The sequence below is a fragment of the Antedon mediterranea genome, chromosome 2, assembly GCF_964355755.1.
Source record: "Antedon mediterranea chromosome 2, ecAntMedi1.1, whole genome shotgun sequence".
Taxonomy (NCBI): Eukaryota; Metazoa; Echinodermata; class Crinoidea; order Comatulida; family Antedonidae; genus Antedon; species Antedon mediterranea.
This window is the reverse complement of record NC_092671.1, coordinates 6504786-6521011: the sequence shown is the minus strand read 5'-3', so window position 1 is coordinate 6521011 and position 16226 is coordinate 6504786. Positions and strand designations below refer to the sequence as shown.

The window sequence follows — 16226 nt, the reverse complement described above, 5'->3', positions numbered from 1 at the left end:
TTTTATTATCGGTTACAGAGTCTACCTGTGTAAATAATTTGTTTGCAAACTTACCCATTTTCATCGAAAATAAGTCACTTGTACCCATTAGTAGTGTTGCTGATGCCTGTATAATCCTATAGAAAAACATTGATATTGATATTTCAAAATGGTTAAATTCCAAAAAGCTGAATAAAAATGTATACTGATTTTTCAAAGTTAATGTAGCCTTTGGTAAAGCTACAAGGCGAATGATTGTTACAATGTATGGGATGATGATTACACAGAGAGTAAGGATATCAAAAACAGTCATCATCATCAAACAGGGTAATCAAGAAAACGATTGAATTGAATAAACAGCTCTACTCGTTCATCGAAAGTGTGTTTAAATCACTAGCAACATCAGCAGCACTGGCTCATCATCAGGCCTAAACTATTTCGGTCAATTTTTAATATCTTACACCGGGATCCCGAGGCCAAGTCTATCTATTAATCCGTTATCACTGTTTAAGCAATTCACCAAATTAGTTATTGTGTTCTTAATATACTAGGACACAAAAAAGGAAAACATTAATTATAGTAGGGAAGAGTTATTAACTTTTCAATACCAAAGACTGAATGGTAGCGGCACAATAAGTCTATAATGCTCCACTTATCCTCGTTACAAATAGAAAAAAAACGTAACATATTATTTAGTGGTGAACGTTTGGAGATATCTGGGAAGGATCTTGTTATTGTCGTAGCAAAAGGACCACTTTATATTGGACTTTTTTTGGAAGTTACCCTAATGACTAGATCGCCAAACGTCACTAACGTTTGGTCGGTAGGCTTAGGCCTACTATATTAATATTTCAACCAAAAAATATAGGTCAAATTATTAATTACTACCAATACAGTAGAAAACAATTGGATATCATACATACATTTCTAGTCTACTCCTTTTAAATGGTTGTCCGTAAAGTGGCCTTTAAAAACCATTTATGATTGTGAAAGCTAATCTTTAACAGGATTTGATATTCATCGTACAAGTAATTACTATATTTTCATCATGGTAAACATATTTGCTAGAATGACTAATGAAGAGAAAAACACAAGTTTTCTATTACATGTCATAAGCTAGTTGTACGGTAAGTCAGTTTGATCAGGCATGCATGACTTTAATATCAAATATTGTAATTATGTAAAAGAAGAAATTAGGCTATTACACCACATCAACTCGCAATGTATTTGTAGGCCTAAGCCAATCAACCCTCAAATGTTTCAACCTCCACATTTTGATTTAGAAATGTTACCCTCAAAGTTTTAACAATGTCGATAGTGATTCAGAACTGGTTGATTTTTTATATAACGAAATTATTCTATTTATTTGTGACGAACTTTATTATGCCTTGCAGGCCTAGCTTAAATGTCAAGCGTGGAACAGGACATGCTTCCCCGGAAGACCTGTGCCGGTATACACAATCTGGTATTGGTTAAGCCAGGTAGAATAATTTCTCTTCCCTGTCTAGTTAAGTACGCAACAAACCCACTGTTTATCTTTATAGATGATGAAAGCAAAATCCCTGTTCAACGAATTCATATAACCCTTTATTATAGATTGTAATATTGTAAGATTTTATGTCTGTTGGTACTTACATGTGCCTCAACTTGAATACCTCCATTCAATATGTTTTCACATGTATGCTAATTTACTCCATTCATTGCATACCAATCAAACAACAATACCGTTTTGTGTAGGTGTATGGCTAAATATTTGGTATAAAAGTGTTTTTAAACGTAATTTTTTTAAATGTCATTTTATATCAATGTGAATATTATTTTTGTAACCAGTCAATAGTTTTTTCTTATGTTATGCTGGTTGAAGTCGACGGACCGGCGGACGGACAGTCCTAACCGAATCCATCTGTCTTTCTTGTGCTGATGACTGAGCGTTTACGGAGTATGCAAAACAAACACATTAATACGTAAATAAAACAAAATCGTTCATTGTATTTTCAACAATTTTTATTTAACAACAATAATAAATGAAGAGAAAATTCAAAGAATATTGTCTTTTTTTAATCTAAAATACTTTTGATTTTCCTGAAGACAAAATGCTCTTTCCTTTAAAACGCAAAAAAAAAATGTTTGCCTTTATATAACCAATTTTAACAAACATCTCATTGTTATAAAAAATTACGCAACGCAATGACGTATACCGCATCGTAACTTGATCAATCACGACGCGATGAACCATCCGAACTTTGCGTCCAATGGGATAATTCTTAATATTCTTTATCTACAATGATTATGGCATTATATGTCCAGTGGAAGGTTATACACACAATACTTACCATATAAACTACAGTACTTTTAAAAATAATTTGCAGTTATTTTACATACATCTACTATTGCGTATGTTGCATGCACCATACTATTATTTTAAATTGCCATAAAATAATACGATTAATATCACAATCAGTTCTTCTGCAGTCAAAAATTATAATAATGTTACAGTTTATATATTTTAAATTGCTTCTTAATTAGTTCAAATCCTAGTCGATTGAACACTCGTGTTAATTCATTGACAGTTTATGAGCAATTACGCTGTTATTAAAGCTCCAAGAAGGGTTCGTTAGAACACCGTGTGAACACAAACTAACACATAAACCTTAACCTATAAATTAATTAATAATTGACGTTTTCAAGTTTTCTGTTGAAAACACATTAAAAAAAAAAAATTCTTTCAGTTAGTATTCAATTAATGTATTCTATGATAAATAAAGCCATAGTTTTATATAGTTCATTGGGCTTGCAACAAGTTTTTTTTACACAAAATATTCTCTTTCATTAAAACTATTTATTGCGTTGTAAAAATGTTATTACCAGTAACCAATAGATATATTGAAAATACTAATTATATCAACAAAAATATTATTATTAATAAATACATATTCAATGTTAGTACATTGTAATGACAACAAAGCATGGAAAAATACAAAAAAAAAATCAGTCTATGGAGATTACGATTGTTTTACCTTAATGAATAACCAATTAATTAACAAGACGCTAAAAAGTCCAGAGGTTATATTTTTATTTACGCCTCTGTTTTTTACATGCGGCGCGGCGAGATTATCTGAAACTAATCCAATTATCTTTATTATGTATAAATTACAATCAAATGAGTGATCTTTCACTATACGTCCCTCAAGGATTACAATATTGAAAAAGGCGTAGGTTGTATTTTTAGCAAGTTTGCTTTGTTTTAACGAATTGCCAGTTCTTTCCCGTTTTAAAAACTCGATTGGTCTACGATCTGGGCGGTGGTTCGACTCCATCAATTACCCTAATGACAATATCAGCAGTGTGAAGATGAGTTAAACGGCTGCTGTACTGATCAATAATGATAACTTAATTATTGAAGTAGGTACAGTATATATACTTTAATCACAGCATTTTAGAGCTTTTGCTGTTTCGATCGACTTTAATACTGTACCAGCAATTCACATCTTGCTATACATATCATTGTAAATCCACAGCTCACTATTAATATGATTATGTTGAAAATTGCTGTTTTAAAGCAACTGTATTATACTCTAGGCCTATTGTTAAATCCATGTGCCACCACTGCAATGCTGTAGCCGAGAACAATGCTGGTCTAAAGGTATAATATTATTCCACCACATAATGCTGACCATGTATTGGGGTATACATACAGATTCGCTCGATTATCAAATGTCCTCAGTAATTTGTGTAGGCAGGAATATCCCTTTGTACAATGATTAACATTAACAATTAGTTATAAATGTACATATTTCTTGGCAACCTATTACATATCAATTCTAGTTACAACTCTTTAAAACAATTCATTAATTTACTAATGGTTTTACTGTTTGTTTACAGGGAAGTATATATTGCTTAATGTATTCAGAAACTAACGTCTTTTTGTAGTATATTGATAATTAAAACTCATGTTTATCTAATTTATTTAGCAAATTTTTAATTATTATTAAAGTACTGTGTAAATGTGCGTTGCCTGGTCTACGCTAGCGTAAATTAGTAGGCCTATATTTTGGACAGGAATATACATCCCAAAAGGAGTTATCGGCCCAGCCGATTTTTTTGTACATAGGCCTACAGGAAGAACGGGATATTTATTTCAACTGGTTATATAATCTAAATATTATAGAATTTGTAAAAGCTACAATCTGTGCTAGTTATCGAATTAAACTTAAACCTGTTACCTTTTGTTGGTTTTACATCGTACCTTAATCATGATTCGAAACACAAAACTGATAAATTTTTAAATAATTAAAACTCTATATACTCGCATTCATATACATGTTATAGCATCGCTGTACAATAAATATTAAATCATTTTATACCGTAATTTAACTGCAGTACAGCAGTAATTATTTAGCAAGATTGTTTGGTAACACATTGTTTTTACTGCAGTGACTGCCTCATAAACTACCACATTGAAACATACGTTGTAGTTGTACACACTGCAGTACGGTAACTGCAGAAAAATAAGTTTATTTTTGGGTCTATCATCAATGAATATAAAACGTTGCTGATTATTTAAATTATTAAATATTAAAATAACTTTAGAATAAAAGAAAAAGTACTATCACAGGACGTTAAAATTATATATCATAATCTTAAGTAGAAACATGGAAATATGTTGCTAAATTTAATATTCATACAGGTTTATTTGAAAGGTACCTCAATTATGCCCGGAGAAAAATTATAATTGGTACTAAAGATAACTAACTAATCACTAATAATAATAAAAAAGATATATAAACAAACAAATAGAAAAAGAACTAAAGGATTAAAGTTTTAGAGAACTGAGAATGGCCAATAAAAATGGCAGGTTACCGTACTAAGGACATATGTATATTATACATTCAAGTCTTTGTAGGTACATTATTATATAGATACATAATTGTGCATAAGATATTGTTACTATCTATTACGTATGTACATCTTAATACATGTTTAATACTATTCTGATAGATGTTCTGGGGTTTATCCCATGATGCCAGTCAATAGACGGTATAGTTTATTTTACACTATTGCCCCCGACATGGACACTGACGCCATAGGCCTAGTACTCCAACTGTAACGAAAACATAATACATATGTATAATACAAAATTATTACATTGCTAATCAATATATTATTTTAAACTAATATTTTTTTTATGAAAACATCGAGCAATGAAATGGAGATAAAGTGATGGGTGCGTTCTTTCACCAGCAGCCGTTGATGGCAGTATTACTCAATCGCGTAACGAGTAGCAACTTATATGATGTCTTCTGAGCACCTTCTGCTAACTGCTAATTCAATTTAAACAAAATAAAACTTTGACAGTTGTATTTTGTTTTCAAACTATTGCAAAATATAACACAGAGCCACAAGAAACATTCAACTACAGACTTGCGATGAGACACACCACGATGCAACACGATGACAGTTAAGGGCGCTTTAAATAATTTGCCCTGAATGTATGCTCCATTTAAAGTCACTTTCTTAAATACAGCTCGATGTTTTCCATCTGATGTCATAAGTCCTCCATGTTTTGTCGTTTCCTTATGAGTCGACCTCTGACCTTCTCCTTAATGACGTCAAAACAGAAATCGATCAATTGTACCATTGACAGTAAACTTGCCCCAACACATAATCCCATACTACCACCAATTTGAGCTGTGTAAATAAAATAGTTATAATTTAAACATCAAGCTAAAACGTTTTCGTTTACATCTGTTTATTATGATTTAAAAACAAATATATCAACGAAGAAGACAATCTTTGTTTTTAATCAAACGTAGCAAATTTTGAAGCTCTGAAATTATTTTTTTGCAGATAGTATAGCCCGTTGGATTTTTTATTTTGGATCAATCAATGAAAACATTACATAAACAATTTGTTTGTAATGAAGAAAATAAAAAGATATAATAATTATAAATTATAACAAATACTTACATAAGAGAGTGAAAAAGTCAAGAGAAGGAACTTGCAGAACTCGTTGATAGCTGAGTTGGTTGTAATAAACACTGACCTTCATAATGTTAGCTCTGGCAAAAAAAAAAACTTGTTATGGTGAGGTATGTGCTGTTAGGCTTGGGTGCGAAAACTTTTTCTTTTCTGAAAATCAGTTAGAGGGCGCCCAGAGCCATATTATCATATCTTATTATGAATATAGGGGGCGCAATACAGGTGGAGCTTACGTTCTGAAACGGTTTTCTGCAAGATCGGATTTGTATTCATATTTATAATTTAAATACTACAGCGCCATCTATATAGTTTACTTACTTGACATACGATTCGTTGTACTTTTCATCTTGGAAACGTTGCTTTAGATCATAACTCATAAAGCTAGGATTAAGTCTGGACGAGGACAACGTGAGTGGATAGACTACCGAAGAACATGGTAGTCGGCAACTGCATTCAAAATCTGAATGTCCATAAGTGTAGTTATCTATTGAATAAATCAAAGATGGTTAAAACAGTGAGACAGGCTCTAAAAACATCCCTGATAAAAACAAATAATTATTATAATCACATATGATAATGTAAACATGAGTTAATTCGATCAGTATAACCCCTGATTTGACATTTGACCCTGCAGATTGGAAATACCACACATTACAACTACAAAATTACAAAATTACAAAATCAGAAAAAAAAGATGTATTCCTGTTATGTTCAGATCAACAGAGGGCGCAATTTCATTTTATTCAGAACAGATTAAACATACTGAGCCCACGTATAATTTGAATCGATCCTAAGCATAATAGCTAATTTTTATTCTTAAAGGCGGTTCTACAACTTTCAGTATTAAACAATATCTTCCACAAGAATGAAAAACGTTATACTGTATTTTCTAGCGAAATTTGTTTTATACAGTAGTATTATTAGACCAGCGGTGATCTATTTTTGTCCAAATCGATTTATAGAGGGCGCTGTGATTACACCTTATACCGAGCCAATGGCTATGACCCTATAGACGCACAAGTTAGTGAATTTACAGTAGTCTCTTTTAGGACTTTGAGAAAATATATCCCTCGAGGATATATCTTAGCAGACCATCTATGTATAGGTTTATGAATAAAAATGTATCAAAGGCTGAATTAGCTTGAACTAGGCCGACTATAATAGTTGAACTACAAATATTTGATTGAAGTTGATATATTGAAAGACATTACATTTCGCAATAAAACCAGAGCCGAATTGTGGCCATCTATTATTTGCGTTATGCAGTTTACTGAAGCTGTAAAATTTAAGCAAGGGTATCAAATTCACAGTTTGTCTATACCTTTATCCACCTATGAGAACTCACCAAGTTCTTGAACAGCACATTCATATTTCTCTATAGCACACACTGCTGGAATTGAATTTTTACTTGGTTGTTCTACCAGCCTACAACCACACTTTTGACGAACAGCTTCTGTTTCGCATTCAATACGACACCCGGAATAACTAAAATGTTCGAAGTAGCCGTATTCAGTTACTCCTAATGTGTGGCATGTTCCATATGGTTCTGGTAAAGCAATGACCTGTTTTGGTTTTTTAAAGAAAAAAATGATAATATGAGAATAAGATAGGCCTACATTAATTAAAATTGCTAAGAACAAGACACTAGATGCCTACGTATGAATAACCATTCATCTGGACATGCTTTGAAAGTTGACTTTCTTCTCAATGGAATAGTTGGAATAGAACAACGATATTTTGTTCAGTCGGCGGATCAAAAACCACGTGACTGTCTTCGTTACGTTGACAGGGATTCAAATTCGATATAATTAAAATAATATATAATAATTAATATAATTAATATTAATTTACTATACATTCTTTGGAAATATGTTTACCTCTTCTCTTGTGAAACCTATCTGTGTGTGCGTCCCCGGCTCTATAGTATCGCCTTGTTCATAAACATAAGGTGGTTCCGTTGCATTATGAAGTTGTACTTTCACTCCAACATCCGATGGCACTTGTTTACCCTCGCTTATTGGAGTGTACTTATCTGTATGGACGTCTAAAGCAACGGTCAAACCGTCAGCTAGATGAAAAACAATATAGACAAAGTATCGTAAGTAATTGGTAACTATTTTGTTCAATTGTGTTTAACTATATATACTGTAATATTGACTTTAACACTTCGGCAGTGGAAACGGCCAATATAATTTAAGGGAGGCGTTTAATTTATCTAGTGCCCGCTTTCAGATTGCCTACACCTTTATGCATTTTAAATCCTTGCACTTAAAAAATGTTCTTAGGACTGATAGATCAAATGCTTATTTCTATCAAAATTGCAGACTTACACAGTATACTTGATTACATTTTGAAATAGGTAACAAAACTTGTTCGTTTCTACACTATAATCTTTATGTAATGTACAAACTAGGCAAATTGTATGTTTATGGAACAAAATTAGCTAACAGTTTGGATTGGCTTTTGTCGTTTAGCGTATATAGCCTATGTATAATAATGTTGCACGAGTAATGAGTATTACTGACGAATACTCTTTTAACAAATAAAATGCATGGCTAAAGCTCTGTCTACACTATAAAAGTTTATGTGACAAAAAATGTGATGGACCCATATATAGATGTGGGGATTAATCTAATCATGTGATAATTAAATACTGCCCCCTATAGGTGTTACTGCCCCCTATAATTGTAACAGTCTTTTTCAAATGATTTTCTTTCTTTTGTATTCATGAACCGGTCAAGGAAGCAGATAGTTTTGTCTCTTACTTAATTAAAGATCTGATTAAAAGGTAATTACTCTACTTTATACATATATTACTTTGTTATACATTTATAAGATTCTGTTATGTTTAAGAAACATTAATGTTGTATTTTAAGATGATTGCATTCATAGGCCTAGACATTTGTTTTGGGTTAACCTTGACTCATGGAATGTGCAGTTAGGAAGCCTATTGAATAGTATTGTGTTACAATCTTTGAACTAGGATTTTATGCCATATAATGTTATAATATATACTTTTGTGATAAACCTTCTTTGTATTAACAAAATATGTTTAGATAGATTTAGTAATGTTTAGTTTATAGAAGATAGTTTCTAGTTAACAGTTTGTATAAAATAGTTCATCCTACAGTTCACACTTGATTAATTTGTATACACGAGGCTACCATGCTCGTGATAGATCGTCATGTAGTGCGCCCTCTATTTGTCATACAAAATGGCTGCGCCCATGGATTTGTTATTGTGTATATATTTTACACAAACCTAAGATTATAACTCCTTGATTCAATGAATAGACTAAGTTTAGTATTCAAATAGTGTGAGTAAATTCCAACATGCATTTATTCTAGTAATATAATAGTAATATTCAGGCACTTATGATGCAATTGTGTAGGTAATTAATTAGGTATTTGTATACTCTAACAAAGTATACAGAGGCTGTTTAGGTAGACGTGCCGTTTGACGTAATAGTCGCAGTCCTCAGAGAGAATCCTTTTTATTAGAGTCGCCTGTTAGTTGAGGTCGTTACTAAGAATTGGCTTGTATTTTAGAATATTATTTACTTTTGTTTCTCATTGTATTTATTATGTGGTTTTCAGGACCATACTGATCTCTATTGTTATGCTAAAAACAAATTAAAACCAAATACACCACCGGACCGTGGTAAAAGTGAGAAAAGGCGTGTTTTTCCTTTTGTGTTGTCGTCCACATCCTTACAATTTGGTGTCAGAAGTGGGATCGTGGATCGTATTTGGCTTTAACATTAGAGATCAGTGATGGCAAGCAAGGCATCGTTGCGAGATGTGCAGAGGACGGTTGATGAGCTAAGAGCCGAACTAGAAGCAACTAGGCGTGCTGCCCATGGTAATGGAAACACAGTATATGTTCTCCCAGAGAAGAAGATGAGACACTTTGTGGGAGCCGAAGGGGAATGTGTAGAGTCCTTTGTTGAAGACGATGGTACTGGGGACGTTTACCCTGACTGGCCTGATGATGCTGGCATTGACTCTGAAAATGCTGAAAAGATTCTTCTTGTTGTGAATAATATTAAGTTTGAGGACAAACTCAGCTTAAACAGGGGAGTGTGGGGATTAATCTAATCATGTGATAATTAAATACTGCCCCCTATAGGTGTTACTGCCCCCTATAATTGTAACAGTCTTTTTCAAATGATTTTCTTTCTTTTGTATTCATGAACCGGTCAAGGAAGCAGATAGTTTTGTCTCTTACTTAATTAAAGATCTGATTAAAAGGTAATTACTCTACTTTATACATATATTACTTTGTTATACATTTATAAGATTCTGTTATGTTTAAGAAACATTAATGTTGTATTTTAAGATGATTGCATTCATAGGCCTAGACATTTGTTTTGGGTTAACCTTGACTCATGGAATGTGCAGTTAGGAAGCCTATTGAATAGTATTGTGTTACAATCTTTGAACTAGGATTTTATGCCATATAATGTTATAATATATACTTTTGTGATAAACCTTCTTTGTATTAACAAAATATGTTTAGATAGATTTAGTAATGTTTAGTTTATAGAAGATAGTTTCTAGTTAACAGTTTGTATAAAATAGTTCATCCTACAGTTCACACTTGATTAATTTGTATACACGAGGCTACCATGCTCGTGATAGATCGTCATGTAGTGCGCCCTCTATTTGTCATACAAAATGGCTGCGCCCATGGATTTGTTATTGTGTATATATTTTACACAAACCTAAGATTATAACTCCTTGATTCAATGAATAGACTAAGTTTAGTATTCAAATAGTGTGAGTAAATTCCAACATGCATTTATTCTAGTAATATAATAGTAATATTCAGGCACTTATGATGCAATTGTGTAGGTAATTAATTAGGTATTTGTATACTCTAACAAAGTATACAGAGGCTGTTTAGGTAGACGTGCCGTTTGACGTAATAGTCGCAGTCCTCAGAGAGAATCCTTTTTATTAGAGTCGCCTGTTAGTTGAGGTCGTTACTAAGAATTGGCTTGTATTTTAGAATATTATTTACTTTTGTTTCTCATTGTATTTATTATGTGGTTTTCAGGACCATACTGATCTCTATTGTTATGCTAAAAACAAATTAAAACCAAATACACCACCGGACCGTGGTAAAAGTGAGAAAAGGCGTGTTTTTCCTTTTGTGTTGTCGTCCACATCCTTACATAGACATGATGATGTCATATCACTACCATATTTGGGTATACCACTACCATATTTAGGCACATCACACCTTTTTGTCAAACTAGTTTGAAAATGTAGACAGAGCTTTATAATATTCTAGGAATTAACAGAAATTGCTTACCCGCGCCTGCTCTCTTGGAATACTTTAATGCCGAATCGTTTCTGTATTTATTAAAAGTATAGCAATTCCCCAGATGGGTGAACACATGATCAAAATCTTCTCTTCCACATTTTTCTCCGTGAAATTCACACTAAAATAGAGAATAAGAAAGTAATTGATCATTGCATAACACTTAACGACTCAATCATGTACTTAATTGCTTGTTAATCATATATTAAAATGAAGAAAATAATCATGTATCAAAAAGGGAGAATGTTTTCCACATTAAAAGACATTTTAAGAATTTAGAAGAAATTGTTTATGTGACAAACGTATAATTTTGAATATTCTGCTTGACATTTAGATATTCTTATTATTATATCGACTTCTGAAACATTGATTTATTCATATCCACAAACGTGAGATATGATTTTAGTCACGTGGACGCGACTCTATAGTTCACTATGTCGGTCGGTCGGTCTGTCGGTCTGTCTGTCGGTCCGGTATCACTATGCGTTTTATCGATTTTTTGTACTTTTTGAACTGTTTTGATGTACAGAAAAGTTTTAAAGTACATTACTTTTTGAAAGTTCATTTTTTTCTGAGAGCACGCGACTTATGGCTGTTGGCCTTGTTTCAACACCGCTGAACTTGCAATGATCTAATAACTGCAGGAGTATTATCTTTAAGTATTTCCTATAATTCCAAATTACACACTTCTTTTTAATAAACAGATGAGTTCTCGATCGTCTTAGGGAGTGCATACAGGCAGTCCACAAAACAAGTAAGTTGAGTAGAACTAGCCTATGTGTGAAAGCAAAAACAACTCACAGTCAAATTAATTTAAACTATCTAGCTTGAAATCAACCGTGAAACATTCTTAAACAAAGCCAAATAATTTCAATTTAGTGACAAAAAGAGAGATCGACCATCATAGAACATTATTAAAAACATTTGTTGATTTGTTTAAAATGACCTTATACTGAAACATTGTCATTTATTTAAAAAGTCATGCTGATTACACACTTTGGAACTTATTTGCGGCTTAATAAGTTTCTGGTCGTGTGTGTCATAATTACTTTATCCGCGTATTGCAATTTTACATAACTACGACGCAAACAGTAATATGTGCCTGAGGTTGATTGAGAGTGCAATCAGATTTTCCAAAATAATTCTAAATTCTGATTCCATTTTAAAATATAATTACACCTAGAGATGTTAGGATTGTAACGGTTCTTAACTTGCCCAGAGCGGTACACAAAAGAAAATCAGTCTTTAACAGTTTTTGACAAGTTATAACTGGGTGAGAGATGAGCGGAGGCTTCTAATATGGCACACAGCAAATGCTATTGACTTTGCATGCACTCAATTATTCAATGCTTTTAGATTATCTGACGTTATTCATTTAAAACATATACTCGGGCAAAAGAAATTCAAATAATACATGATTTGATTGATGATACTATCTGATTTACACATCAACAGCCCACAAATGTTACCAAACTCGAAGGGAAAATTGCAAAACTGAGATTGATAAGTAATGCAGATATCTCACGTGGAGGCATTTTAATTCTTATGTTCAGCCAACACGTCTGTCTAGTTCAAGGAATCACACAACCTTACGTAACGTGTTTCTTCTCCATGCACAACTTTCAACTGTCACTTTCTTAAAACTGTCAATATCCAGAAAATTTTAATCTAGTCTAGTGAACAAGAAAACAAGGCCATGTACATTGCTACAGTCGCGTGCTCAAGTTAGTGTTTACCGGCCAACCGACCGACCAACCGACCGACGTAGTGAGCTGTCGACTAAAAACAGGTTGAAAACAGGCTGCGCTTGTGTTCATGATTGATCTTTATGGTGCACACAAACATTTACTTATTAAGCATACGTTAAAATATAAAACAAAATAAACAATTGTAAATAAAATATATAAATAAATATATCTAATCAATTTAACGAAAACTGCTACATTAAGAAGATAAGAAATGATTGCAACGAGCCAAAGACAGTAACTTGAGATGAACTAAAGTATCATTAGAAGTGAGAATTGATTGCATCTTCATAATATTTTGGATTGAAAACTGTGAAAAACATCACCAAGTACTGTTTGATAACAATCAGGTAGCGGTTCATTGCAGATGAATTCAGAATTCTAGTTTCGGATCATTAGAAAGAAGCAATCACACGTGACGAGGAGTCTCCATTACTAATTTGCATATTCAGTTGAAGTATGAATATCGTTTTGATATTGAAATCATACAATGTCAGTTTAACATCGACCAGTTTCAAAGATTGTTATTTCTCAGTGTCACCACCACCATTATACTAAACACATTTCTGTGAAATATGTAATACAGAATGATATTATCCTAATAATAGCAATCGAATTTCAACTTTCTATTTCTACCATTATAAGTGTCACTGCATATTTTCGTTTTTTATCCCTACTTCATTTCATATGCATCCGAATAACTCGCCAAACAAGATGGATAAACTATAGTTTATAAAATTAATCGTTTGTTTGTTAATTGTTTGTTTCTTTCTTTATTTCCATTCACAACAAAAAAGCATAAACATACATAAATAATCATTACAAAGACAAAAGAATGGAAAGGGGGAATCTCTGAAGCACAGCTTATAAGTAGAAACTCCCTGTTATAAAAGTCTCATTTTAGGCTAAAGGAGTGGAGTAGAAAGTGCCATAAGTTATTGGCAGAATCGAACACCGGACCTTGGAATTGGAAGGCAAGCTACAGCTCAACTACAGCAGGATATACTTTGTATATATTAATCTTCCCACCCAAAAACTGACATGTACCATACATTCCCAACATTTCACATTTCAAATTACAGTATACAAAATACGAAACGTGCATTAATCTAAAAGTGCATACGAATGATATTAATAATAATAGGCATTTTAATGAGTTAACACGTTAAGCAATCATACATGTTTATTATATATTACTACATAAATTGATGTTTAGAAATTGAAATGTATATTAATTTAACACTCTTCAGATAATCATAGGATGAGTAACGAAGGTAAAGATGGCTAAAAAACAGTAGATTTAATTAATAAATACATAGCCTATAGATCCAACTCTATTGCATTAGCATAGAACATTAATTCTAAACCGCCCGGTGATATACTGAAATATAATTAATTAATTTAAAACGATAAGATGAGGAAACCTGTGAGAATGAGAAAAAGTCTCCAACCGAGATTCGAACCCGGACCTTCTGCTTGATAGTCAGATGTCCTAACTATTAGACCACTAGGGCTTTCATGGTATTACCAATTTGATAGCGACTCTTTTTAACATTCTCGGCGTAGTACAACGGAAAAGAACTATAGTCCCTCACGCACACCAGAAATCAAATTGATACGCCCTCATCTATCATCATTTTTATTCATATTATATTGAATACAAAACATATTACTACGAGTTAAGATCCTAAATATATAACTATAAATGGTCAATATAATTTTTAAAAACAAAACACAAAACTATGTGCGTAACAAATACACATTTTAATTTGAACAAAAATTGAATTGATCATGTTAAAATGTATTAAATGTGACATTCGATACAATTGTGCGTAATTTCACGTCATCAGCAAACCATTATTCAAATGATGCTTTCCTTATAGTTTCAATCGTTTTTATTTCTCTCAGAAATACATTTATTGCGAAGAAAGCAATAAGCTAAACTGACCATTAAATTGTGTGAAAGCTAAAGCGCTCATTTTCTGTTATTTTTATTGATCGTTTGGTATTATCATCATTGATAATATTAAAGTTGAAATATGATAATGACCAGGTTGTAAAATGGAAAGAAATCATGAGTTTTGGAACGTTGTCGCATGTATTAGGGGGCGGTACTATTTTCCAAGGCTGTGGAATTCTCCAGCAATGATGATATTCAATCTAGTAAAATGATCGATTTACAATCAATCAGGAGGATTTAAACGACCAAGAGGAATTGAATAAGTAAATCAATGGTGGTGATGACAATGAATGTTATTATGATGGTGAATCGTGACGTAACTAAATGATTCCTGATGTTTCAATGTTTTTGCTACTGCTGTTGAATAAAATACAGAAAAAAATACAATTATCCCAAATCAAAATCTAACTCTGTGGAGATTTTGGAAAATAGATCATTGTGGTCAAGTTTGGCGATATTCGGATAGAGAATTTAATGAAACCTACGGTAACATTCTAGTACTTTACTCTTTAGTTCCAAACTTAAATATTTAAGAATAAATCAGAAAAAGTTTCTTATTTCAAATGATTTGAATACGGTAATTGTATCTTTCAGAATCTTGAAACGCGTTTCTACTACAATATGTAGGCAGCGAATCTTGAATCGCGTTTCTAATACAATGTGTAGGCAGCGAATCTTGAAAGGCGTTTCTAATACAATGTGTAGGCAGCGAATCTTGAAACTCGTTTTTATTCGTTTGCAACGAGTTTTGAAACGGGTTTGTAATAGTACAATACGTTTAAACAAGGCCAACAGCCATTAAGTCGCGTGCTACAATGCATAGTGATACCGGAGCGACAGGCATACCGACAGACCGACAGACAGACCGACAGACCGACAGACAGACAGAGAGACCGACCGACCGACATAGTGAACTATACTGACCGAAATTACTGAACATGTTTAAAAATGTTGAAATGTTTAAAAACATTTATTTTTTTTTAATTTACACGTGCGTAGCCTGTCACTTTCGACGTGCTCGTATAACGTAATTTCGAGTTGAAAAGTAAGTCATTTTGTAAACGCTTAAAATTGCCTGAAATGTACTCTTATTTCATCGAAAATAAATTTTGAAAATGTTAAGCGCGCGTACGCATGCGTTACATGCGCTACGCACGTAATTGTATTGCCATATGATGATTTATGCCCTGAAATTTATGAGTACCAAATTTTATTTAATTGTGATTCATGGTTGTGAA

At 32.6% G+C, this 16226-nt stretch overlaps 1 protein-coding gene and 1 long non-coding RNA gene across 2 annotated transcripts in view; one reads left to right on the top strand and one right to left on the bottom strand.

Moving 5' to 3' along the window:
* Window positions 1–1961: 1961 nt before the first annotated feature.
* The window catches only part of LOC140040193 (acid-sensing ion channel 1A-like), a 35562-nt gene continuing 21297 nt past the window's right edge, over window positions 1962–16226 (bottom strand). The window contains exons 4-9 of the mRNA XM_072085942.1: window positions 11275–11404; window positions 7836–8026; window positions 7304–7520; window positions 6277–6442; window positions 5947–6038; window positions 1962–5667 (exon numbers count right to left, since the gene is read on the bottom strand). Coding sequence (XP_071942043.1) covers window positions 5525–5667; window positions 5947–6038; window positions 6277–6442; window positions 7304–7520; window positions 7836–8026; window positions 11275–11404 — 939 coding nt within the window. The 3' untranslated portion in view covers window positions 1962–5524. The remainder of the gene's footprint in view (window positions 5668–5946; window positions 6039–6276; window positions 6443–7303; window positions 7521–7835; window positions 8027–11274; window positions 11405–16226) is intronic.
* Window positions 8583–11138, top strand: LOC140040194 (uncharacterized). Its single transcript, XR_011842693.1, has 3 exons — window positions 8583–8746; window positions 9555–10208; window positions 11017–11138. It is a non-coding gene; the product is annotated as an uncharacterized lncRNA (long non-coding RNA).